We start from the raw sequence: 26934 nt of genomic DNA, 5'->3' as shown, positions 1-26934 counted from the left end.
TAAGTAATCAAGGTGTGGAGTGATGGCAGTGTGGTGGCAACAGTGGGTGTCACAAGAAAAGGACAGAACTAGTTATTCAGTAAAGTGGTTACATATATGTTGCTCAAAGACTATCTACAGAAACTCTGCATATACTGAACATTGTTCTCTTAGCTGTTGAATCTGTCTTTTACTCTTTCTGACATTTCACTTAGTTGTGTTCTGAGAAATCTGTTTTTCAGAAAACTCTGTTATTCAGTGTGCAGATGATAAGGAACGATTTCAGTCTTCCCATAAGAATGTAATTCAATAAATTTATGGTCATTTAGAAAGAATTCTATAAGCATCTCTAGCTATCCATTACCTAATACAAATAATTGATTTATCTAACAACATAGGTAAAATGATCTTGTCATTCCAAAGGTAAAAATATGAAGTAGAAGCCACAGGTGGAGATTATGTGCCAATCTAGAAAGAATCTAGAGGAAAAAATGGTTAATAGGGATAAATACAGAAAGCTTGGAGTCACCATCTTTTAGTCTCATGCATTCACCTTTTCTGTTTCTGAGAAAGAGCTCACTAGATAGGGGTTATCCACACTTTCTGCTTTGGAGTTTTACAAATTGAGAATGTGTCTCTCCCTGTAAAATAAATGAAATATATACTAATTGACAACAATAAATGTTACTACACACCCCAGTCCTGAGAGTGTGAGAGATAGAAACAGATTTTGGGGAATGAGATATATGGGAAGGAACACTTGAAAATATGCAGGAAACATTGACAGATTTTCATTAAGCTTAATCTTCCTTGAACAGAAATGAGAACAAAAGGGAAGCAATCTCAAATATTCTCAAGAGTGTGTCAATCATCTCTTTCTGACTCTCCACTTCACCTCTGGCATTTTGCTGCCTTGAAACACAGCGGCTCTTCCTTTCTGCCAATTGCATCTCCATTTCTACCTTTTTCTTTTCTTGCTCCAGTTTATCCTCCACCTTTCTGATTTTCTCTTCATACTCCTCTATTAACTGTCTCTTCTCTCTCTCCAGCTCTGCTCTGAGTTGTTCTTGTATCATTTGAATTTGTTTCTGAATCTCCACCTCAGCTTTTTGGTACACCTCATTAGTATAGCATTCCCACTTATTCCCCATCACCATGGACTGGACCAATCCCAGCAGCTGTGCCCTCTGAGCCTCCTGCTCAGCCCCTGTTGCCTTATTGTTAAACTCACAGTGACGATCCTTGAACTGCTCCATCAAGTCTTGAATATCTTGTGGAGCTTCCTTTAAGTAATTATAGACCTCCATGCCATTCAACTCATCTTTCCGGGTGAATAAGAGAATCATGTATCTCCTAGCTTTGGGTCCAAACATTGACAGCATCTTCTTGATAGCATCTTGATCTTCCTTTGTGTACCGGCCCAGTGGGACCACCAGGAGCACAGCGTGAGGCCCAGGGGAGGTCAGGAGGATGCAATTAGCAATCTCCCTTTGTGTGTCAGCATCCTGTACCTCAGTGTCGAAAATGCCAGGTGTGTCCACAACGACAATTTCTCTCCCATTCCATGTGCTGCTCTCTTTCTGACAGAACTTGGTGATGGATTTTGCTGCAATGCTGGAATGAAATGCTTTTTTCCCAAGGATGCTGTTCCCTGTGGCACTTTTTCCTGCTCCAGTCTTACCCACTAAGATAAGTCGCAGTTGTGAATCTCTGGGATCTTGGTTTCCAAACCCTGGGACATCAGGAAACAAAACCACAGCATTAAGATTGACTTCCAATATTTCCCACTGCAAGTGCCCTGCCCACTGGTTTTTCTCTATAGCCCACTAGTGTCTTGTCAGTGAGCCACCTCTGCACTCATAGGACATCTGTGGAACTCATGGGCCTCACCTCCCTACTGCAGAACTTGGGTGCCGGAAGCCAGTTCCAGCATGTCATAACTGCAAGAGTTTCATCGAAAGGTTGATGGAACTTGGAGACTCAACAAGGGCTGTGTCACATATGTTATAGCCTTTTGGGAATGGCTAAAGGCATTTCCCCAAACCTGAAAAGGATGCACTAAATTGATTGTTTACTGCCAGACATCTAAGGATATCTTAATCTACATGTTATTCCCTACCCCTGGCCAAACACCTGAACAGCTGGAGGTAACTCCCCCATTCTGACAATGGTTTCTGTATGAAACCCTAACCTTTGATGTATATATCTCCACCTTGCCTTAGGACAAGTTCTTCTGAGACAAGGAGAACTTGGTTTCTTCAGCCAAGCTCCTCTGCCTTCCCTTCCTTCCCCCGCAAATGCCTTTCAAAATTATGTTTCGTCTCTGGACTTGTTACTAATTTATGCACAGCCCTTTCTCCAGGTTTCCAGAACACTTCTAAATGCCGGATCAAGCCCACCGGCGTTATTTGGGGAATGCTAGCAACTTCTCAGGAGTCTCTTGGGCTTCTCTCTCTGACCTTTGGAAGCTAAGTACCCATGGAAAATTCTGAGCTGCTAGTGGTAACTGTTCCTCATAAGCTAATGTAGGAAGTAACACAAAATCTGACTTTGGGACATCACAATGGAAGATCTCCTTCCCCAATTTATATCCAAAATGGAACATTTATTTTTCCTATTAAGAAGCCAGGTAGATGGGTGATTCAAGCCATCCCACCCTTGCAGGGGAGAAAATGGCACATTTGGAGAAAGGCAAAGTATTTCTTCATATTTAACATATGCAGCCATCTCCTCAGGGATTCTGAACCAAAGAACAAAAATACCTTACTTTTAAATTATGACCTTAATGTGGAAATCTAATGAAGTTTTCCTATCTTAAATTAATATTTAAAAGACTTCTATCCAGAAAGTAGCGACAGTTCTCAGGAGTTACTCTAAAATCCATTGATACATAAATAATAGTAATAACAACTCATACAGAGTAGTATTGGTATACACTTTTTTAGTTTCACTTGGTTAAACATGTCTATTCCTTAGGCCACCTGGAAGTTAATAACAGAATAGCATAGCCTATCACCTGAATGATGTTTTAGAGATCACTATGTCAAATCATCTTCATATCTCTTTCCCTCTTTCTAGTCAGTAATTATCTGCTTATCTCTTTCATGTGTCTATAAAGTTGAAGACTTCAGGATTTGTTGAGCACAGATTGGGACCATAGAAGTCAAGTGACAAGCACATCTGAGAGCCTGTTTCTCCCTGCAGGAAGACTCTGTCAGTACAGCCCTTGAATAAGACTGATTCATGCAGGAGGAATCCTGTATTATAACCTTGGTCATCCAGGAGGAAAATGAGTACCTGTCTCTGCTTTGATTTGATGTATACATACATCACCACAATGACAATATTGCAGACATGATTGTAAACTCCATTTTATTTTTCAGAGTTATTATCATTTACCCAGTTTCTCAAACTAAACTAGGAATCTCCCTGGATTCCTCTATTCCCCTTACTTTCCAGGTTTGACCCATTGGCAATTTTTCCTTGCTTCATCCACAAATCTGACTGCTTCTCTCCATTTTGAAGACCATCACACTAGCCCAAGCTACCATCACCTTCCATGAGTCAGCAATCCCCTAACCTATCTCTTTATTTCCATTATTCCCTCTTTTTCTATTCTGTACATTGGAGTGATTTTTTAAAAATATCAATCAAAGTATTAATTTTCTAGATGTAATTTACTTACAGGATATTTTTCCTTACATGATATTCCTCTACTATCCCTTCCTTTTTTGATTTAAATGGTAGGAGGCTTTTGAAAATTTTATAATCTAGTCTTTTTTTTTTTTTTTTTTTTACATTTTATTGATTTTTTACAGAGAGGAAGGGAGAGGGATAGAGAGCTAGAAACATCGATGAGAGAGAAACATCGACTAGCTGCCTCCTGCACACCCCCTACCGGGGATGTGCCAGCAACCATTGTACATGCCCTTGACCGGAATCGAACCTGGGACCTTTCAGTCCGCAGGCCGATGCTCTATCCACTGAGCCAAACCGGTTTTGGCATAATCTAGTCTTGATGGCTTTTAAATTTTATTTTTTTGCACTATAATATTACTGTTTTAGGTTCATTACATGGTGCACAATTTTATCATGTGATTAAGTACCAATAAAAATTTTAGTTAACACTTTAGGAAAACCTTTTTGTCCAGTACAATTAATTTTTCTAGAATATTCGCTTGTTTCAACTAGCCAATTTAAATTTGCCTGAAAACTTGACTATTTTACTGTCAAATTTATTACTCTAACAACAATCTTATTTTACCCTGTAAATATTGGTGGGAGGGATTATTTGCCTTCTTGAGTAGGTCCTGAGCATTCCTGGTGGTAGGCTGGATTTAGATATCATAAGCCCACTTCCCCACACCATGGGTATAAGACAACTCAAACAATTCTTGTTGGAGTGAGAGGGCATCTGCTGTCAGCCAAGTCTCTGTCAGTCACCTGGGTCCTGATCTGAGCTGGGCATGGGAAGCACGAAGCAGCCATGGGGGCAGGAGACCTCCTTCAGAAGGGGCTAGGGTTTAGGCCCCTGCAATGTTGGGGGGGTGAGGGTCTGTGCCCCACCTCTGTTGATCCCCAAATTCTCTCCTGATGGCCCCTCTGCGACTGTGCCTGTCTTAGGTTGTTCCCTCCTTGAGGAATCTTACCCATCTCTGGCTAACCACCCATCTTCCGGGGCCAAGCAGGGTGATGTGAGGCTCAGTTTTGTCTCCTTGGTAGCCTATGCCCTCGTGGCCTCCATGCCCAGCACCTGCCTTGGGATCCCCTCGCCTGCTGGCGGAGCCCCAGCACTGATCACATATCTTGTGGAACCCGGGTTTCTTCTCCAGGGGGGGCTCAGTTCGCCCCACTGGGTGAGAGACAGATCCATGGCACCTGTCATCATGAGACTTCAACCTCAACATGAACAGAGAGCTCATGCAACAGCTGTGAGCAACTGAATTGTGAGAAGAGGGTCTCTCTTGGCCTAAAGGGTAAAAGGGACCAATATAGAATGCTCACATGCCTTCCCAGGAGGCCCTCTACACAATGAGAAGGATTAAATCCTTACATGTACTTTTTAAATTGCTGCCAGACATTCAAAGAATTAGTTTGTATGTTTGCTTAGGATAATTGTATATTATGCTGTTGTAATTCTAAAGTATCAAGAGATATGTTAGGTTTGTCTCCAAGCACCAAACAAATGATTTTTTTTTATCCCCAAGGGTGCGAGGAACTATTATAAGTACTGGGGGTGATCCAAATCTGGGAAAAATTTTAATTATAGTGTAGAATAATATCATGTAAGGATATTCTTTGTTCTAGTCCATGGCAATTCCCTTTCAAACTGGCTGTCCATTTCTTTTTATATAGACAAGGTCTTAGTTACATTTTCTGCACCTCTACTGGGGGCACGTAGTGATAGTAGTGACACCCTTTCTTTGGTGTCCACACAAGCCAGAAACCTCTCTTTATTTGTACACACAAAGGGGCATTGTTTTGATTTTGTGTCAGACAAAAGGGAAGCTGGGTGGAGATCCCTGTGTATTTATACTTTCTTGCCTTGTAAGGCTAAAAGCAAGACACCCATGAAAAACACACAAGGTGTCAAAACAAGCCAGAGGAAAATCATTTGGGCAAAAAATGAAATAGGATCCCAAGTCAAATTTATAGAAAATATTCCTTTATTAACTTTTGGTTGAGAATATGTTTGTATATTTTCAGAAAACAACTCCAAGATCATGTGGACTCCAGCAACAGAGAGGAATCGACAGGACTACTCCAGCCATGAAGACAGAAGAGAAGCAGTCCAGAGATGGAAGACACTAATGTGGCCCTCCCATACTAGCAGTTAGCAGCTGTACATCACTGCAGGTTGCCCAGGACCAAACCAGAGAGAGTCGGACCTGCATTACCACCATTTGTCCACCATCCAGAACTGTAATGTCAGTGCTGACATGTACACATAAGGAACCATTGGACATTGAAATTGGGTCTCAAAAGAACTGTTGGCCCAGAAAGAAACTCACTATAGACTGATTCATTTGCCTGTCACTATAACCATTATTGCTTGTCTCATTTTCGGTTCTTATAAGTGTATTTCTAATAGCACATGATCTCACTCATCTAGGGGAAATAATGAACAACATAGACTGATGAACAAGAACAGACCCAGAAACAAGGAGGCATGGATCAGACTGTCGGGCCTCAGAGGGAGGGTAGGGTAGGGTGAGGGTAAAGGGGAGAGATCAACCAAAGGACTTGTGTGCAAGCATATGAGCCTAACCAGCAGTTAAGGACAACAGGGGGGTGGGGGCATGTGTGGGGAGGGGTGTGGGATGGAAATGGGGGGATGAGGACAAATATGTGATACCTTAATCAATAAAGAAATTTAAAAAATATCAATCAAACAGAAGAGAGATTAGAAAAATCATTCCTAAGGCAGAGTATCCCGCATTTGATAACCAGAATTCTGGGGTGATAGAAGTAAATTTCCAGAAACTGAGAGCAGCAGCTATATGATGGTTAAGATGAAGATAAAATGCAGGTGGGAGTTCAAAGTATTATTTAGTTAGCACCACAGTGGAAGACTCCAACTTAAGGCTATCTGGAGGGCATTAGTTGGTCATTCAGAGACATGTAGTAAAATCATGGGAGTTGAAATGAAAAGTCATCAAAGGCCAGCTCCAACACTGCAACCATTTGCCAATGCTGGCAGTTTGTATGATAGACTGAAATAAAGCCATGAATTAATCCCATCTCTGTACACATGCCTCTTTATCATGTGGATCTGCAGGGCCTCCCACAAGGCTCTGAGTCTGTTTCTCCACCCCTTGCATCTGGGTGGGCCCTGTGAATTGCTCTAGATAATAGGGCAGTAAAATCGTAATGCTAGTAGACTCCAAAAGTGCTGATGCGCTGTGGCTCTCTGTCTCTTGTTCTTCAGAACCCTGCAACTGATTGATGATGAAGGATACAAAGACTGGTTATTCTTATCACCCTAGCCTGCCCCAGAGTCTGCTAACTACCAGATATGGCAATGGAGCTATCCATTTCAAAAGTTTCCAGTTGCTGGATCTTGAAAGTATTATGCTAAGCAAAATAAGTCAGATGAACAAAGGACAAGAACTAAATGATTTCACTCACTTATAGAATATAAAAGAGAAAACAACAGGGAACAAAGAAACTCATAGTTACAGGCAACAATATGGTGGTTACCAGACAGAATGATGGGAGGAGAGATGTTAAAGAGGTAAAGGGAGTGAAATATGTGGTAATGGAAGGAGACAAGGTTTTAGGTGGTGAGTAGAGAAAGTAATACACAGATGACATATTATAGAATTTTACACCTGAAACTCATATAAAGTTATTAACCAATGTTACATCAATAAATTTTATCTAAAGAACTAGAAGCCCGGTGCACAAAATTCATCCATGGGGGTGTTTGTCCCTCAGCCCAGCCTGCACCCTCTCCAATCTGGGACTCCTTGCCAGCCTGGTTGCCCCCAACTTCCCTCCCCTGAAGGCCTGGTCTCCCCCAACTGCCCTCCTCAGAAGGCCTGATATTCAACAACTGCCCTCCCCTGCAGGCCTGGTCCTCCCAACTGTCCTCACCTACAGGCCTGGTCCCCCCCTACTGTCCTCCCTGCTGGACTGGTCTCTGCAACTACCATCCTCTGCCGGCCTGGTCACCCCACTGCCCTCCTCTGCTGGCCTGATCATCCTCAACTGCCCTGCCTTGCAGGCCTGGTCCCCTCCAACTGCCCTTCCCTGCAGGCCTCGTCTCCCCCAACTGCCCTCCTCAGAAGGCCTGATATTCAACAACTGCCCTCCCCTGCTGGTCTGATTTCCCACAACTGCCCTCCCCAGCAGGCCTGGTCACCCCCAACTGCCATCCTCTGCTGGCCTGGTCACCCCTAACTGCTCTCCCCTGCTGGCCTGATTGCCCCCAACTGCCCTCCCCTGCAGCCATCTTGTGCCCATAGGGGGCAGCCATCTTTGACCACATGGGGGCGGACATCTTGAGGGTTGGAGTGACGGTCAATTTGCATATTACTCTTTTATTAGATAGAATGATTATCCAGTTGTGTACTTAATCACCAGCTTACTACTGGTGCATAAGCATGTCTGGCTGAGATGAGCCCAGTTTTGCAAATCCAAGGACTGCCCAGCTATCTACCAAATTGATTGCCAAAGAAATGGTTGAGGTGTTAGGGAACTAAGTTGTGGTGTGGGGCCAAATTAACAAAAGTTCTATTGATATAGTTGATTTCTATAGATAAGGGAATAAAAAGAGGGTGTGTGAGTGACTGAGTGAGCCAATCTATTGAATTTGTTGGAAGCGAGGCCTCCAACACTGGGAATTAGAGACCTGAATAAATAAATTCCTCTCATGTTCCTCCTTCCCAATCATTTCTCAGGCTGAAGAGAGTGACAGAAAAACAGCCAGAGAGGCTACCACTGGCCCTTCTGATGTGTCCACATCATAGGATGTAGGGAATAAGAAACCTCATCAGCCTGGGATCAATCAGGTTACTTTAACCTCTCTTCCTTTAGAGCAGTGATTCTCAACCTTCCTAATCCCATGACCCTTTAATACAGTTCCTCATGTTATGGTGACCCCCAGCCATAAAACTATTTTCGTTGCTACTTCATAACTGTAATTTTGCTACTGTTATGAATCATAATGTAAATATCTGTGTTTTACGATGGTCTTAGGTGACCCCTGTGAAAGGAATCTTGACCCACAAATTGAGAACAGCTGTCAGGGGTTGCCTAAGACCATTGGAAAACACAGATGTTTACATTACGATTCATAACAATAGCAAAATTACAGTTATGAAGTAGCAATGAAAATAATTTTATGGTTGGGGGTTACCACAACATGAGGAACTGTATTAAAGATTGCGGCGTTAGAAAGGTTGAGAACCACTGCTCTAGAGGTTATGCAGTGTCACGAGGAGACAGTGCAGAAGATTGTGAGAAAGCAAGAGCTGAGTCAATTAAGAGAAATTATAAAATAAGGTTGGAAATATTTTGTTTGTTCTTGCTCAGATGGGGACAAGCAGAGAGGACCAGAGAACCCACTGCCAGGTTCCCTCCATCCCACCTGGCCTGGGGAACCAAAGCACCATCTCACCATGGCCGGTCCTGGGTTCACTGAAGTTGAAAGGAGTAATGTCCAATTGAGCTGCCATCGTGGTTTAAATTTCTGTAGATAAGAAACAGAACTCATTTTAAGAAAATGGATAGTAACTGAAAACCAAAACCTCATGCAGCCAACAGTTTTTATTTTTTATTTTCCATAAACTTGCTACTTGATTTCACCTTCCCTATTTCCCAACACTTCTCACCTCCCCATTGTCAGTTTTATTTTCACTTGTTGTTTTTTCTCTACAGGAACATATTTCAAGTGCTTCCTCAGCTCTGGTTCTGGGCACCCTTCCCCATCCATTCAGTAAATTATTGCTTTGAATGCCATCTGTATGTCCTCATAGCCTAGACCCTCCTCAGAATTTTGAACTTTTATATCCCCAATCAACTTCCCCATTTGGCAAGTTCATGGGCATCTCAAACAGAACTTGGCCAAAATGGAGCCCTTGACCATCTCCCAACCCCAAACTCCAGACCATATAAATAATTCTACTCCCATTTTGGTAGATGCCATCACCATTTAGCCAGTGGCTGCTACAGAATCTTGGAGTCAGCTGCGTCTTCTCTTTCCTTACTTGCTCATCAGTCTACCACCAACTCCTATGGATTCTACCTCCAAAACATGCAAAATTATCCATTATCCCCACCTTCATGCTAAGCCAAGCCACTTTTATTTGTTTTCCATGCTTAAAACTCCTAACCAATCATTCCATCTCCAATTCCTTTTCTCCTCTATAATCAAGTGCTTTTTTAAAACTAAATTTTACTTTTTATTCTCTCCAATGCTTCTTTCCCCAACACCATCATCAAAAACAACTTGCCATTTGCTCTAATCGCATTCCCAGGGGTTCCTACAGAACACATACTACAATAAGAAGCTGTTTGCTTTTTTTTTTTTTTTTTTTTTTACAATGCCCCTTTTGATTCTGAGCTTTGTGATGATGATAGGACCAACTGTGTCTTGCATTTCCCTTATTACCTGGGACAAACACAATACTGGACATAGAGGGGTTCTCAATAACCATTTGTCAAACAAATAAATTGATCAAAAATATTTCTGATTCTTACTCCCTTTCATATCTTTATGTCCAGCATACATCTCTGAAAAATATTATCCTCTCCTTATTCATCAATGCTTAGAGTCATATAAATATGTTATTACATTTTAAATACCTTTTATCATTGCTACCTAAAAACATTTGGCAAAGGAGAAATCTGTTTGAGAAACTCACATTGGAGCAGAGTATGCCTGCAACAGGCTGAAAATGTTAGTTGTTAAGGACAGGATCATCTCATCACAAGCCATAAAATAAACTCTTGAAATACTATGAGAAAGACAGACTCCTTTCTAAAAAAAGAGCTATGTCTTTCCCTTAAGAATAGGGAATAGAAAACAGCTTCTTGTAAACTGGGAAGAGAAATCACAGAATTGTACATATCAGCTTCTGTCACAAAGTCGATGTTGGTGATGGGATTCAAAGGGGGAATACACCGAGCTATGTTTATTATACTTCCCAGTACTCTTCACCCACCAGGTGCCCTCAGAGCTAATTCTGTCTGCTCATGCTACTTTATCCCTGAAAGCTTCAAATTAATTTAGAAATCCTGTAAGTGGTGAAAGGAATTACTGGTACTTGTACAAATATTCTCTGAGGAGCTATGGGGAAGCATGGGACTTAGTTGAAAAGTCTTAGCCCCGGGTGTTTACTGGAATCTTTATGCTTAGTCTTCAGATGTCCTTGCTTAAAAGACACTGCAGATGCATGTGTCTTCTCAAGTATGCTTATCCTACTGATAGTATCTAATAGTTAATTTTAGCTCAAGCTGTTGTTACAATAAAAACCTAAGGAGGCAGGTGAAAGGGGCTGTTTGGTTCCTATAGTCAAGCAGTCCTTAGCCCTCTGTTTCACAGAAATATGTGTCTGAGTCATCATTCTTCCATCGCTCAGGGTCTACTGACCAGCCCCAGCAAGCAGCAGTCTCTGAAAGAGGAACTAATTTGAAGGGCTAAACCTTTACAATCAATTACAGCCTAAAATCAGCAGAGGCAGAAAACAGAAAGCAATGAGAAGCATGTGCTGAGCGCAAGTTTGCTGGGAGGTTTATGATATAAATCCAGGGGAAAGGTTCCTTCTGCCCCAAATCCCACATTTCCCTCCATTTCCTCACAATACACACACAAACACCTGAATTCCTTTACCTGGAAAATTTAGGTCTTCCTCCCTCTTCTAACTTTGAAGGCAAAGTTAAGCAAGGACATTGAGGGGAAGAAGAGAAGAGGAAGTGAGGGAAGGAGCTGTTCCAACTTGCTCTGATAAGAGACAGGCCCACTTTATCATTTAAAACATGGCTGAGGAATGTCTGCCCATGGGCCATGTAAGGCCCATGCAATCATTTGGTCTAATCCTGCCATGGCATTAGGGGTGAGTTAATTAGATATTTGACAAAAAAATAGCAGACGAATTTATAATTTTATAATTTTGTATGACCCATAAGTGATGTTATAAATATCCAAACGGTCCTTGGCAGGTTCACTATCCCGGATCTAAAACAACCTTTTGCCTTTTGTTGACCTGCCTCTGTGCTTATTGTTGGTAGAAGCTAGCCTCGGTGCACAGCTTGGCCCCTTCCACACACACCCAGGCCCAGAAGAGCAGCCACAGACTGTGAATCCCTTTGCAGTTACAAACAGGTAGCCCAGGGTCAGTCACAGGCAGGTCCTACATCAGAGTGCCTTCCGATAGACCCCAGAAGTAACACAACTGGTGATAGGGTTCACCACATAAAAGCATGACCCAATTAGCTCCACAAGTAACATACCTAAAAGGAGAACTTGGGAGACAGCAGATATTACTGGAGCAAATTCTGCTTCCTGGAGTTAGCCCCCTCACAATAGCTCATACACTGTGGTTGTGGTTGATCCTCAACAAGCCTGAGGGTCAACCACACCCAAGCAAGACTCCACTACAAGGCAGGCTCACATATTCTACATATGGAACATCTACCTCAGGTGTTCAGGAAGACTCTGCCACTAAGTCCCAGAAGACATCTAATATGTAAGTTCACCATACCAAGACTGGGAGACAAAGATATACCTAATACACAGACTCAAATACAGAGGGAAGTCAAAGTCAGGAAACAAAGAAACATGCCCCAAACAAAAGAACAGGAGAAATATCCAGAAAAAAAAGAAATGAAATGGAGGCAAGCCATGTACCAGATACAGAGTTCAAAACAATGGTTATAAAGGTGCTCAAGTAATTAGTGAGGACTTAAACAAAGAAATAGCAAATATAAAAATGGCATAGAACTCTGCCATTGGCCCACACACCAAAGGTGTGCAAGGGCACATACCTGCGTTGCAGGTTAATCCCTGGCCCCAGTGGAGGCATGTGAGGGAAGCAACCAATCCATCTTTTTCTCTCCTGTTTATTGTTTGTCTTATTTTCTTTCTTCCTTCCTCCCTCCCTCCCTCCCTCCCTTCCTCCCTCTTCCTTCCTTCCTTCCTTCCTTCCTTCCTTCCTTCCTTCCTTCCTTCCCTCTCTCTCTCTCTCTCTCTCTCTCTCTCTCTCTCTGTCTCTCTCTCTCTCTCCCTCTCCCTCTACCTATATCTATCTATCATCTATTCACCTCCCTCCCTCCATTTCACTCACTACAGAAGAGCAGTGGAGAAAGTATAGTCCAGAGGGAAAAAAAAGGAAGCTGAATAGGCAGATGTGTCCGGAGCTTTAGTCCAGAGCAGATAGAAGGAGCATTTAAATCAAATAACATCCACTTGGAATTGACACAGCTGGTGAGACAACTCACAGCCTGGAAGGGCAGAGGATGCCTGGAGAACAAAAGGATTGGGGATCTGGGCTGGAGAAAGTCATGATACCATGGAGCTGAGTGGGTCAGAAGGAAGCTGCATGGCACCAAGTCTGCATCCCTTGGTGACAGCATACCATCCAACTGTGGAAAGGAAGTCCACAGGGCTGCTGGCAGCAGGGCATTCTAGATCTAAGTCCACAGCCATGAGAGGCTGAGTCCAGAGGGGCAGCCTGAAGAACTTCCCAAGCCATGTAGTGCTGCAGGGAGATAAACTAGCAGATGTGTGGTGGGTTTGCCTCTGTTTAGTCTTCACTTTTATTCACTAAACCAAGTTCATAGGACCTTTCAAATACAAACACTCACCCATGGCTGAGGTGCAGGTGAAGGTGTGGAATTGTGGAGTCTGAGGAGAGACTATGGAGGAGAGTGGGTCATGGAGAGATGACCAGGAGTCTGGCACTGGGACATTCCTGACCCTCTGGACCTAAGCAGCTATTTTTCTCCTGAAGAGCCAGCTCCTCTCAGCAGTCTCAAGACAGCTAATAGAGCCTACAAAACTACTTCCTAAGTGGTACAAAGGACACAACAAATATGAATAGCCCTGAAGAGTCCTCAGGGACTGGGTTGAAGAGAGGCTGTTCAGTCCCAGAAATCAATGCAGCAACCTCCCTACCTGTAGCCCTGTCAGAAACAGGTGATTGAAAGATTAAGATTGACAAGAGGAAGACAGGTTAAGGGGGTAGATTGGTCCTGCCTGCTTGCATTCAAAACTATGGAGATATACACAAACAGAGTAGTGGTGGATCTCTTGGGACATGAGCATGGTGCTGACTACATAACAGGAAACTGAGAAGTAGCAGACACAAAAGAAGAGTATACTCTTAAAACAGCCCTTACAGGCATTAAAACTTGGCTGAAATTAATGACACTTCACTTTTTAATTTTATTTTTTTAAATATTTTATTAAACATTTATTTATTTTTTTGTTTTTATTTAATTTTTTCAAATTATTTTTTCTTCATTCTATTTTTATTTTTTACTAGGGGCCCAGTGCACAAATTTGCTCACCTTGAAAGAAATGGTGGGCTGCGAGTCTGCGGTTGGCCTATTCTCCTTGTCCCAGCCCAGCCCCTCCTCCTGCGGCCCTGGTCCCCTGTCTGCCAGCAGCCCCACTCTCACCCACTGAAAGTGTGGAGCAATTGGGGCCAGTGCCAGCAGCGGGTGTGAGCAGGGCTGTTTCCAGCAGTGGATGTAAGAGGTGGTTGCCGGCCCTGATCTCCCCTCAGGAGCAGGGGGAGGTGGAGAAGCTGTGAGGGGTGATTAGGGCTGGCAGCTGCCGCTTGCACCTGCTGATGGTTCCAAGCTATCGGGGCTGGCACAGAGTGCTGGCAGTGGGTGTGAGTGGAGCCAGTGTTGGCACCTGAGGCAGGCAGGCAAAATGGTTAGGGGTGATCAGGCAGGCAGGCAGGCAGGCAGGCAGGCGAGCGGTTAGAAGCCAGTGGTCCTGGATTGCAAGAGGGATGTTTGACTGCTAGTCAGACATCCCCTGAGGTGTCCTGGATTGCAAGAAGGTACAGACTGGGCTGAGGGCCCCCACTTGTGCACAAGTTTTGTGCACCAGGCCTCTAGTCTTACCTAATAATAGTGAAACATGTAAATTGACCATACCTTCTCTACACCCACAGCCAATCAGAGTGAGTATGCAAATTAACACAACAAAGATGGTGGTTAATTTGCATACATACCTGGGTCCAGGGAACCTCCTCAGGACCCAGGTCACTCCCAGTCAGCCATCAGGAAGAGGCTTTAGGCTTGGGAAGGGGCTGAGCCTGCAATCGGAGGGGTGGGGGTCCACTTCAGCTTTAGGCTTGGGAAGGGGCCAAGCCTGTGATTGGAAGTGTGGATGGGTAACTCCTTCTCAAGCCTAAAGCCTGGGGTGGAGGCTTTAGGCTTAGGAAGGGGCCAAACATATAAACAGAGGTGCTGGGGGAACCCCTTCCCAAGCCTAAAGCCTGGGATGGAGGCTTTAGGCTTGGGAAGGGGCCTAGCCTGCGATCGGAGCTTCTGGACATGGGGCAGAGGGATACGACCCCTTCCAAAGCCTAAAACCTGGGCCAGAGGCTTTAGGCTTGGGAAGGGGCCGAGCCTGTGATTGGAGGTTCTGGGAGCGGGGACCCCTTCCCAAGCCTAAAGCCTGGGGTGGAGGCTTTAGTCTTAAGAAGTGGCCATGCCTGCTATTGGAGGTGCCAAGGGGAACTCCTTCCCAAGCCTAAAGCCTGGGGTGAAGGCTTTAGGCTTGGGAAGGGGCCAAGACTGCGATCAGAGGTGCCGTGGGCAGGGGAACCCCTTTCCAAGCCTAAACTTGAAGTGGAGGCTTTTGGCTTGGGAAGGGGCTGAGCTTGGGATTGGAGGGAAGGGGAAAATATCAATGGAAACATATCCACATGTGAGGATAAAAAGAAAAATAAAGAAAGAAATGTCATATCTTATGAAAGACACATCTTAAAAATGCTTAAAGAAAGTTGTCATTTTTTTATGGTGAAGGGATTGGAGTCCATGTTGATGAAAATACCTTGGTGGCTGCAGTGACTGGCAGTGGCTGCAGCAGCGGGGTGATGGGGCTGGCACCTTCCCCTGATCAGCCCTGTTGCCTCAAGCAAAGGGAGGCCAGACTGCGGCTTAGGTCCACTCCCAATGGGGAGCAGGTTTAAGCCATCCGTAGGACATCCCCTGAGAGCTCCCAGTATGTGAGAGGGGGCAAGCTGGGCTGAGGGACCCCTCCCCAGTGCACAAATTTCATGCACTGGGCCCCTAGTCTTATATAAAAGGCTACTATGCCAAGTGTCCCCTTGGGTGTTTCACCAACCGGGAGTTCCATTGCTTGCTATGACATGCGCTGATCACAGGGGGTGGTGTGGAATGAAGAAGGCCCTGGCCGGCAACCAGTAGCCACTAGAGACCTTACTCATGTATGAATTTTGTGCAAGGGTCCTCTAGTCATTAATAAGTCAACAAAAAGCAAGTGTTGGTGAGAATGTGGAGAAAAGGGAACTCTCATCCACTGTTGGTGTGAATGTACTTTGTGAATGTAGATTAGTCCAGCCTCTGTGGAAAACAGTTTGGATGGTCCTCAAAAAAATTGCAAATGAAACTGCCTTATGACCCAGTGACTCTATTTCTGGGTATATATGTGAAGAAACACAAAACACTAATGCAAAAGAACATATATACCACTATGTTCATTGCAGCATTATTTATAGTAGCCAAGATATGAAAGCAACCCAAGTGCCTATCAATAGATGAGTGGATAAAAGCTGTGATACATATATACAGTGGAATAATACTCATCCATAATGAACTAAATGTTACCATTTGAAGCATCATGGATGTACCTAGAGGGTATTATGCTAAGTAAAATAAGTTAGTCAGTGAAAGACAAATACCACATTATTTCACTTATATATGGAACCTAAGGACTAATATAAATTTTAAAAAACCCACAGAAACAGACTTGTGGACTAAATGCAGACTGAATATTGCCAGAGGGAGATAGGGGTTGGGGGACTAGCTGAAAAAACTGAAGGGTTTAAGAAGTACAAATTGGTAGTTACAAAATATTCATGAAATGTAAAATACAGCATAGGAAATATAGTCAATGATATTGTAATAACTATGTATGGTGCTAGGTAGGTATGGGAAATATCAGGGAGAACACACTGTAAATTATATGATTGCCTAACCAATATGCTGTACAGCTGAAACCAATACAAAATAATATTGGATGTACCTTGTAATAGAAAAAGTGAAAAAAGAATTTAAACCACGTACAAAAACAGAATCATTCACAAGTTTATATAGTACATCATAGGGAACATAACCAATATATGAGTGGATAAAGGCTGTTTCACATACTTAGTGTAAATCTAAATATGGTGCTCAGTGGGTACTTGAATTATTGGGGTATCACTTTGTAAATTATATCACTGTCTAACTACTATAATATATACCTAAAACTAATACAAAATAATATTGAGTATCAACTATAATAGAAAAAAATATTAAAGATATTTAGAATGTATATTGATTCTTGGAACTCAGACAATCTGAAGAGTATTGGTAAAAAACAAAACAGTGAATTGAAAAATAAATCTTTCTTTTTAACCCAAAATCTACTTATATAGTACTGAATAAAGGAGCAGTGTTGAAGAGTGACTTGGACTTTTAAAACAAAGGGTATCTTTCACAGACTAAAAAAAAAAAGTATACATGGTACCAATCTAACACAAACCCAGAAAATAGAAGAGAAGGAAGCACATCTTATTTTATTTTATAAGGTCAAACATACCACAAAATCAAACCAGATGCAGACATCACAAGAAAAGAGAACTATAGCCCAACATCTTTAATGAAAATAGACACAAAAATATTTTTTAGGATATTAGCAAATGAAACCCAACACTGCATGTAAACATACTATATTATGACTGAGTTGGGTTAATCTTATCTGTCCAAAGTTTAACATCTATACATATAAAAGCCTAAGTGACCAATTGACCGAACCACCAAACAAATGAATGACTGAACAACTGAGCAACCAGTTGCTATGATGTGCACTGATCACCAGGGGGCAGATGCTCAATGCAGGAGCTGCCCACAGTGGGAACGCAGCTCAGCTGACCCATGGGTGCCAGAGGCAGGGCCCATAGATGGTGAGTGCAGCTACAGCAGCATGAGCTTCTTCTGATTGGGACTGACTGTGAGTGAGCCCATGGCAGGTGCAAAGGGGCTGGGATAAGTGGGAGTGGCAGGCAGGAGCAGCAGGCAGCGTTGGACTGCCAGTTTTGGCCCAATTCCTGCAGGCCACACCAAAGGACCCCACCAGTGCATGAATCCATGCACTGGGCCTCTAGTTTGATAATAAGCATTACTAACCATCAACAGATTGCAGAAAATATATAATTATTTCAACCATTCCAGAAAAAGCAGTTGATAAAATATAAGAACTAATCATAATTAAAACCTCTTAGTAAACTAGGAATAGAAAGGAACTTCCTCCACCTGATTCAGGGCACTGGGGGGGTGGGGGAGGATACATGATTTCTACCATCATAATTAATGGTAACAGGCTAATGGTTTTAGATTTAATATTAGGCATCAGGCGAGAATGTCAGTTCTCACTACTTTTCTTCAATATTATCCCAGAGACTCAAGCCATTGCAATAGGACAAGACAAAAACTAACTAACTAACTAACTAACTAACTAACTAACTAACTAACTAAATAAAGGCACAAAGGTTGGATAGAACAACGTAAAACACTTTTTATTTTCAGATGACATGATAATATGTACAGAAAATGTTAAGGACTATGAAAAAAACAGTAGATAAGAGAATTTACACAATTGCAGGATACAAGATCAATATTCAACATTACATTTTTAAAATAATACAATTTAAAATAAAAAAGTTAAGTTTAAGAAAAGATGCACATAACTATTCACTGAAAATTGTGACAGAAAACCAACACCTAAGTAAATGTAATGTTTGTGGATTGAAAGATTCAATATTTAAGTTGGCAATTCTCCTCAAATTGATCTATGAATTCTAAGAATTGATAAATGCTCAACTTTTCTAATCTTTGGTGAAATGAACATGAAATCCATAACAAGCTACTACTACACACCCATTAAAAGAACTAAAGTTAAAAACACTGACAAGATCAATGTTGGCAAGGATGTGCTTTCATAGATTGCAAACAAGCATAGAAAAAGCTACCAAGATGGTGGTGTAGGTAAATTCAGATACTCGCCACCTCCCGCAAACAGACAACCGAACAGGCTGTGTGGGGAGACTAGGCCGGCAAGGGTGTTAGTGAGAGGCAACCAAATGACTGAGCATCAAGCTGCATGAGGATTAATAAGTATGATTACATGAAAATCTCACACATAATGGACAAAAAACATCATAGACAAATTAAAGCACACAGGTCAAACTAGGGAAAGAAAGATTTTCTAACTTACATCAAAGGGGCGAATATTCCTGTTATACAAAGAAATTTTAGAATAATAGAAATGAAAAATCAACAACTCAATAGAAACTGGACCAAGGGATAGGGATAAACACCCAGAGAAATAGAAATTAAAATATGTCTTGAATATATCAAAATACATTAACTCCTACCTAAAAAACAGTAATATGCAAATTGACCGCAGCTTCGCTACACCCCAGCCACACCCACCAGCCAATCAGGGATAGTATGCAAATTAACCACCCAAGATGACAGTTAATTTGCATATCAAGACAGCATAGAAAGAAGCTAAGCATTGCAGAAGGGAACAGGAGCGAAGCTGCTGAGAAGCAAGCACGCGGGGCAGGGAGAAGAACGGCAAGCAGGCAGGGTGGCAAGCAGTCTGGGCGGGGAGAAGGGAGGCAAGCAGGTGGGGTGGGCAGAGAAGGGAGCAAGCAGGCGGGGCGGGCAGAGAAAGGAGGCAAGCAGGCGGGGCTGGGGGAGAAGGGAGACAAGCAGGCGGGGCGGGCAGAGAAGGGAGGCAAGCAGGCGGGGCCGATGGAGAGCGCAGCAGGAAGCCCTATTGCAGGAATTTTCCTGCAATGGGCTACTAGTATACTCATAATAGGGAAAATAAATAAAAACACAAAAAGTAAAATAAATTAAAATTACACCTCTATTTCTGAGGTCAGATACTATTTCTCACCTATAGGTTTGGCAACAATTCAAACATTTTCTGGCCTAATCTGTAGGTAAAGGTATAGCAAAAGCAGGACCTCTTCTGCATGACTGGTGAGAATGGAAACACAGTCTGAACTCTACAGAAGAGAAGTCAGTACTGTGCTGCAAAAGTAGACATACATTTTCCCTTAGATTGTCCATTCTCAATTTTAGGATTCTTCCTAAACTACACTGACAAAAGTACAGGAAAAAAAAACTGATGCATAAAGCTATTTATTGCATCATGATTTGCAAAAGCATAAAACCCAAATCCTATGAAATGGTCATTACTAGGAATAAACTAAGATATATTCACACAGTGAAGTACTATTGAACTGTGCAAAGGACTGAGATGTGTCTCTCTATACCAGCATGGAGAGATCCCCAGGATGTATCATTAAGTGAACCAAAGCAAAACAAAAAACAAAGTGAAGAAAATAATGTAGAGTTTACCTACCATTTCTCTAATAAGGAGGAATAAGAACTACATATATAAAACATAATATATATTTTTTTCATGTATATGAAAAAGTAATAGCAGGATACTCTGAAAATTAAACCAACAAACATTTATTTACATGAGAATGGGAGAAGCAGGGTGGAGGGAACAGGGGAAAGAAGCTGGAAACTGGATGTCTTTGTAACACTAAGATATCATAGTTTGATCTTGAAGCCATGTAGGTAGTTTACATAATTATACAATAAATTTTATGTTTTAAGATATTGAAATCAAAAGCAAGTGAAACAAACAAATCTAATTATATTTCATGTGGCAGATGAATCACATAAGTAATTGGTCCAAATAACGAAAATGCAATCATTTCATTGTCCATATCTAGAGGGATTGTACTAAGGCCAAAAAAAAAAAAATCAAAATTTGAATTAAATTTTCCCCCCAAAATACTACTTTAATTTTTTTTGGTGTGTGTGTATGTGTGTGTGTACTTTTGAAGTCCATTGAAAAGGCATAAAGTTAATAATGAGCCCAGAGCACCCTTTGTGCCCAGAGTGTAGTCTTCAAATGCCATTCATTTTCCACCAAACAATTAGGGCTTTATGGAGAAAGTACTGGTTTTAGGAGTAGGCATGAGATATTTGCGTTGAGTCTACACTTTCTTGTCAACTAGAAAGCCAGGATGCTCTAAAAAATCTCTAGGAATTTATCAAAAGGACTTATGAGTCAACTTCAAGAGAATCAAACTGGACAAAGATGGGACAATTTGAGAATCAATAATAATTACAATGAATCAAAATGTATCAAGTATGTTGAAATCCATGAATTCATAGCAATGCCTTCTTCTTAAAAGTAGTCCATAACCTCATTGGGAGTCTTCGAGGAAAACATTTCATTGTTCTAACATTGACCAAAAAGTGGAAAGAATCAAGCATTTATCTTGTCTTTCTTATATAACTACACGTCATGGAAATGATAGAATGGTTGAGGGAAATTTTCTTTTTATATGATTATCCCACCTCATTAATGAAGAAAAAATGATAGAATTTGAATATCATCATTTCTGACCCTTAATGAAACTAAGCAATCATTAATGTCGCAAAAAGAGAATTAATCAAATATTATGTGCCTTCTGGTGGAAGTTGACAGCTGCACCTATGAAGTATTCCCACCAAAAAACAGTCAAACCTAAATCTGATCAAGTGTCTCCTTTACAATAAATTCACACAAAACACCAGAACTAGAAGAGCAAGTGAAATGACACCATGAGGATATAGTCAACAAAATGTATATTGCCTGGTTCTGTTGGATAAAAGACTTCCCCTTTCTCACCAGAGAAATTTCCCAGAAAGTAACAGGGAAGGTTGGAAACCTACATATTAAGATAAATTTAAGATAACTCAAGTAATTGTGATTTATGGATCTTATTTGGATCTGACTTCAAACAATTTTTTAAATTATGAGACAATCAGGGAAATCTGAATGCAACTAGTAATTTTCCAAAATTTCTACTTGCTTTTTGAAGTCTAATTTTGGTAATATTTTTAAATGGTTTCAAATATTTACTGAGACAGTGTCTGATGGTTGCTTCAAAATAATGTGGGGTGCGTAGGGAGTAGTGAGTATATAGGTGAAACAAAATTGGCGTCTATTGGTAATTGTTGAAGCCTGGTGTAGGTACATGGAAGTTCCTTGTACTATTGTCTTTATCATTGAATAAATCAAAAATATTTTCCACAATAAAAAATTTAACCTGTGTAATGAGGCCACTATTAAATGGAACTCCCATTTGATCCAGTGATCCCACTTCTAGGAATATATCCCAAGAAGCTAGAAACATCAACCAGAAAGGATATATGCACTCTTATGTTCATAGCAGCACAATTTACCATAACTAAGATTTGGAAACAGCCTAAGTGCCCATCAGCAGATGAGTGGATTAAAAAACTGTGGTACATCTACACAATGGAATAATATGCTGCACTAAAAAAGAAGGAATTCCTACCATTTGCAATAACATGGATGGAACTGGAGAGCATTATGCTAAGTTAAATAAGTCAGTCAGAGAAAGATAAATATCACTTGATCTCACTCATCTATGGTAAGTAGTGAACAATATAAACTGTTAAACAAAAACATATCCAGAGACAAGGAAGCACCGATCAGACTGTCAAACCTCAGGAAAGGTAGGGGAGGGTGGGGGTAAGTGGGAGAGATCAACCAAAGGACTATATGCATGCGTATAAGCATAACCCATGGACACAGACAACAGGGGGGTGAAGACATGAGTGGGGGGGGTGGGAAGGTAATGGGGGGAATGAGGACAAATATGTAATACCTTAATCAATAAAGAAATTAAAATGCAAAAAACCCCACACAAAACAAAACACAAGCGTAATGCAAATAAAGCTACTTTTCTTGTTAAAAAACAAAACACTATTGAATACTCTACACCAGGCGTCCTCAAACTATGGCCTGCTCTACACTATGTACCATGATAAATGTTTTGTACATTATCTCATTTATTGCCCCCAAATTCTAATTTTATTTTTCTAACTTTTAAAATAAGGACAAATGTGGCTCAAAAATACTGAGACATTTTCCCATGATCACAGTGCTAACAGATATCAGGCAGAGAAGGGATCCAATTCAAAGTCTGTCTGACTACCACTTCCCTCCTAACCACTGCATACAACAGCCTCTTAGTTTCTTCTCAGACCCAGGATTCTAAAATCCCATCAAATAAGAATTAGATCAAGAGAGGCCAGAGAAGGGAGTCCACACTCTTTCCAGACTGGAGAACTGGCAGGAAGCCTGTAACTAGGGAAGTTAATAGGAGGGTGTCACATACATTATTCCTCCAGAATAGCCAACCCTCTCTCCATGACACCCCCTCCTCACCTCACATGTCACACAATTGGGGTCACAGTTTCACTCTGCTATGTGATGGAAAGGACTCAGCAAACTGCAGTCCAGATTTCCTCTGCCTTTAGTGATGTGGGCAAACCCTAGAGTCATACCACTCTGAGATCCTGCTTATTTTTCAGTCAAAAGAGAGCAGTCTCTAAATTGCCTTTGAGCTCCAAAGACCTGCCATGGGAACACTCATTTCCTATCCAGGGAAAAGGAGGGCTTGTCAGGCAGCCCTCATTGTCTATCACAGCGGCAAATGCATGAAGGTGCACCAGTCAGCACAAATGTGTTCTGTTTAATATGAGACATTTAACTTTGTGCTAATAAAGCTTCTGACTCCCCTCTCTACCCTCTGCAAGCACCACCACCACCACCCCAACACACACACAGTGTGCTGCTGGCACAGAACCAGATCCCTCCTGAGACCAGAACCCATGCTCTTCACACTCCCTGGACCTACTGCCTTCCCAGCTCTGCCACTCAGGACCGCTTCTCAGCCAGGTTCACCTTCTTTACCACCAGTTGATGAGTTCTCAGGTTTTCTCCAAAGAATCTCTTTGAGTGTGGGCTTTTGCTTTGACTGTGAGGATGAAGTGTTTGAGCCCTCTTAACCCACTGAGCCAGGAAGCGCAGATGGGGTGGAGTCAGTGGAGGAACTGTTTGCCTTTAAAGACACAGTCATAGTGCTCCTTATTTGGTGGGTGCTTCAGATTTCCCAAATTGAAACCTCTTCCTCCTTGTGCCCAATCTCACACACAAGTTTCCAAAGCTATTTTGGGTGTTTTGAGTTATAGTGGTAGATCCAAAAGGCCCTATAAATGACCTAAATCTTGCCCAGAAATACAGGCACAGTGTCTGTCATCTTCCCTGGTGTAGTGGGAGACTGTGGGGTCATTCTGGAAGAAGGAAGTTGGGTATGTGACTTCGTGAATCCTCAGGTGTTCACTAGCGATGGTGCAATATGGGTTTTGAGTCTATTATTTCAGGAGGGTCTGAAGGTACTCATTCAGAAAGTACAGGACTCAGGTACAAAGCCAAAGCAGTCTAAACTACTGGGAGCCAAGGAGAAAAGAGGAGGCCTGGAAAAAAGTCTTCAGTAAACGTGCAGGCTCTCTCTCTCTCTCTCTCTCTCTCTCTCTCTCTCTCTCTCTCTTTTTTTAATATATGGTTCTTGAAAGATTGAAAGTTTGTATGACCTGACAACTAAACATGCACCTGAGGAATAGATACAACTTTCCCTCCTAATCTTCCTACTTTCTCCTGCCCCAGGTCCAGACAGTCAGATTACTCGAAATTTACCGGTGGACAGATCCATTAGGCTCTGAAAATTGATTTTAGGTGAGATGCAGGTTGCCAAAGCTCTCATGGTTACATCACCATAAAAATACTGAGTTTTCATTATATTCTTATGACCCAGTGCACAAATTTGTGCACATTGAAAGGAAATTATTTATAAGGTGGCTAGCAGGACAGGACTGGGCAAGATGAGCTGGACATGACCTGGAGCCAACCTCCCGTGGCCCCTCCCCTGCTGGCTGCACCTGGGGCTGCACCAGAGCTCAAAGGGCATCTGCAGAGCGAGTGGGATCCATCTTGTAAGTGAGGTTCCTGAGCCTGACCTGCAGGGATGGGGTTGAAACCAGCTCTCCGACATCCCTCGAGGGGTCCTGGAGTGTAAGAGCTGCTTCCTCTCTGATTCTGTGGTGTGTCACCCGAGAACTGCCACTGCCAAGTCACGGCAACTCAGCAGCTCCTGTGTTGAGCGTCTGCTCCCTTGTGGTCAGTGCACGTCATACATACCAGCTGGTTGGATGGTTGCATGGCTGCATGACTGCTTAGCATTTTATATATATAGATTTTGTTCACTAGGTTGAGAAATTTGATCACTCTATGTTTGAGCTTGAGGATAGGTACTATCCAAATATCTCCACCATTGCCCAGTTTCACTTCACTCTCCACATTCCTTGAATAAAACATGTCCTGCCAGAAGCTGCTTTGGGTGCTTTCCTGGTCAACCAATTGCTTCTCAGGTATTTCCTTAGGTACACTGTTAAATTCCTTAAAGGGAAAAGGGAAGTGGTTGAAATAGAATCCACTGTGGCTCAATTGGTTGGAGCACTGTCACAATAACAAGAAGGTCTTGGTTTTAATTCCTGGTCAAGGTGTATGGGAGACAACTTATCAATGTGTCTCTCTCACATCAATGTCTCTCTCTCTCTCTTTCCCTTCTCCCTTATTCCCACTCTAAAATCAATTTTTACAAAAAGAATCCACAGGGTGCAGGATACTAGTCTTGAATGGTAACATGCTTGAGGTCATTGGCCACAGAGGAGCATATGAAACACAACAGTCCCATCCTTGAACCCTAACTTAAGAGTGATCTTCCTCTAGAAGACTTGTGATAGAAGCATTGCCTCATATTTCTCCTGCACTGTTCTCTTGGCCATGCTCTTTGACATTGGGAGCTCCTTCCCACATCCAGCTCTGCTGTGAGCCTCCTGTCTCTCTGCTGTGGGTCCCCACCTGCTCTCCTCCACCCTCCCACAATGCTGCTCCTTCAACATAGTCAGAAGCAAAGAGATGAATGGGGAGAAAGCCACAGCTTCCTTTGTTACAATTCCCATTTATGCGACCCACAGGTTGAGAAACGCTGAGGTAGAGCCTAAGACCATCAGAAAACACAGATATTTACATTACGATTCATTAATAATAGCAAAATTATAGTTATGAAGTAGCAAAGATAATAATTTTATGGTTTTGGGTCACCACAACATGAGGAACTGTATTAAAGGGTCGCGGCATTAGGAATTTGAGAACCACTGCTCTAGAAGACAATCCATCTCTTGCCTCTTCCAGCTTTTAGAAGCTTCCAGAATCCATAACTTGTTCTCACATCACTCTAATCTCTGCTTCCATCATCACATTGCCTTCTTCCTCCTTTGATCTTATTGCCTCAATCTTCTAGGGACTTTTGTGATTACAAGTAGAACCCACTCAGATAGACAATCTCCTCATCTCAAAATAACTAACTTCATCACATTTGCAATAAGGTAATATTCACAGGTTCTTTGGATTAGGACGGCTATCTTGAAGTGGGTAATTTTCAGGATACCACATGTGGATATGTTATCCTCTTTGCAACTCACTTTCATAGTCTTTAAAATGGAGTATTTGCTCCATAGATTTGGTGTTGATACAAGAGCATGGGGTGCAGCAGTTAAAAAATACTTCAAAGGTGGAAGTGGTTGTGGAATTGAGAATAATCCACAGGAGCTGGGAGCATGCTTAGGGACCTGATACAGAAGATTTAGATTTTCCTTGAAGAAACTATTTCTGGGAATTTGAATATTAAAGGTGAGATCTCAGATCAAAGTGAGGGCCTTGGCATTGGGCACTGGAAGAAAGGTGATACTTGTGGGGGAGGTCTCTGAGTTTTTTTCTCCTGCTGGGTGGAAAGAAGAGCTTTTAAGTGATGAACTTGAGTCTTTAGCTGAGGAGGTTTCCAAGCACATTGTGGGGGGTGCAGTCTGGTTATTCCTTGTAAAATGTAAAAGGCAAGAGATCGGAGTGATGAACCCACCAGCCAAGGACATCCAAGGATTGCCAGCAGTAAGATGACCTGGCTACCAGCAAGGGAGGATCCTCCTAGCTCCTTCAGAGAGACCATGGCTCCACTGACCTTTTGATGCTTGACCCCCTGAACTATGGGGCCATAGTTTCTGTGGCTTTAAGTTACACTGTTTGTGGTACTATGTTACATCAGCCCTAGGAATCTCATACAACACCTTGCTTCTTCCTCCACCTTTTCTCCTGCCCTCCTCTTGTTCCATCTTCTCTGCATCCCAGAGATTTCATCTTCTGTATGAGCTTGTGTTTATTAGAGTAATCCTTCCCACCCACATCCACTCATCTATCCC

The 26934-nt window shown here is 42.2% G+C and overlaps 1 protein-coding gene across 1 annotated transcript; it reads right to left on the bottom strand.

The window, feature by feature from the left end:
- Positions 1-87: 87 nt before the first annotated feature.
- On the bottom strand, positions 88-23529 carry LOC103304294 (GTPase IMAP family member 4-like). The gene is made up of 3 exons (XM_054726376.1): positions 23478-23529; positions 9101-9172; positions 88-1711 (listed from the first exon to the last, which is right to left on the bottom strand). Exons 2-3 carry the CDS (start codon positions 9156-9158, stop codon positions 780-782), a joined length of 990 nt encoding a protein of 329 aa, XP_054582351.1. The 5' UTR covers positions 9159-9172; positions 23478-23529; the 3' UTR covers positions 88-779.
- Positions 23530-26934: the final 3405 nt, after the last annotated feature.

This window comes from Eptesicus fuscus, chromosome 14 (genome assembly GCF_027574615.1).
Source record: "Eptesicus fuscus isolate TK198812 chromosome 14, DD_ASM_mEF_20220401, whole genome shotgun sequence".
Classification (NCBI taxonomy): domain Eukaryota; kingdom Metazoa; phylum Chordata; class Mammalia; order Chiroptera; family Vespertilionidae; genus Eptesicus; species Eptesicus fuscus.
This window is presented reverse-complemented; position numbering and strand designations above follow the sequence as displayed.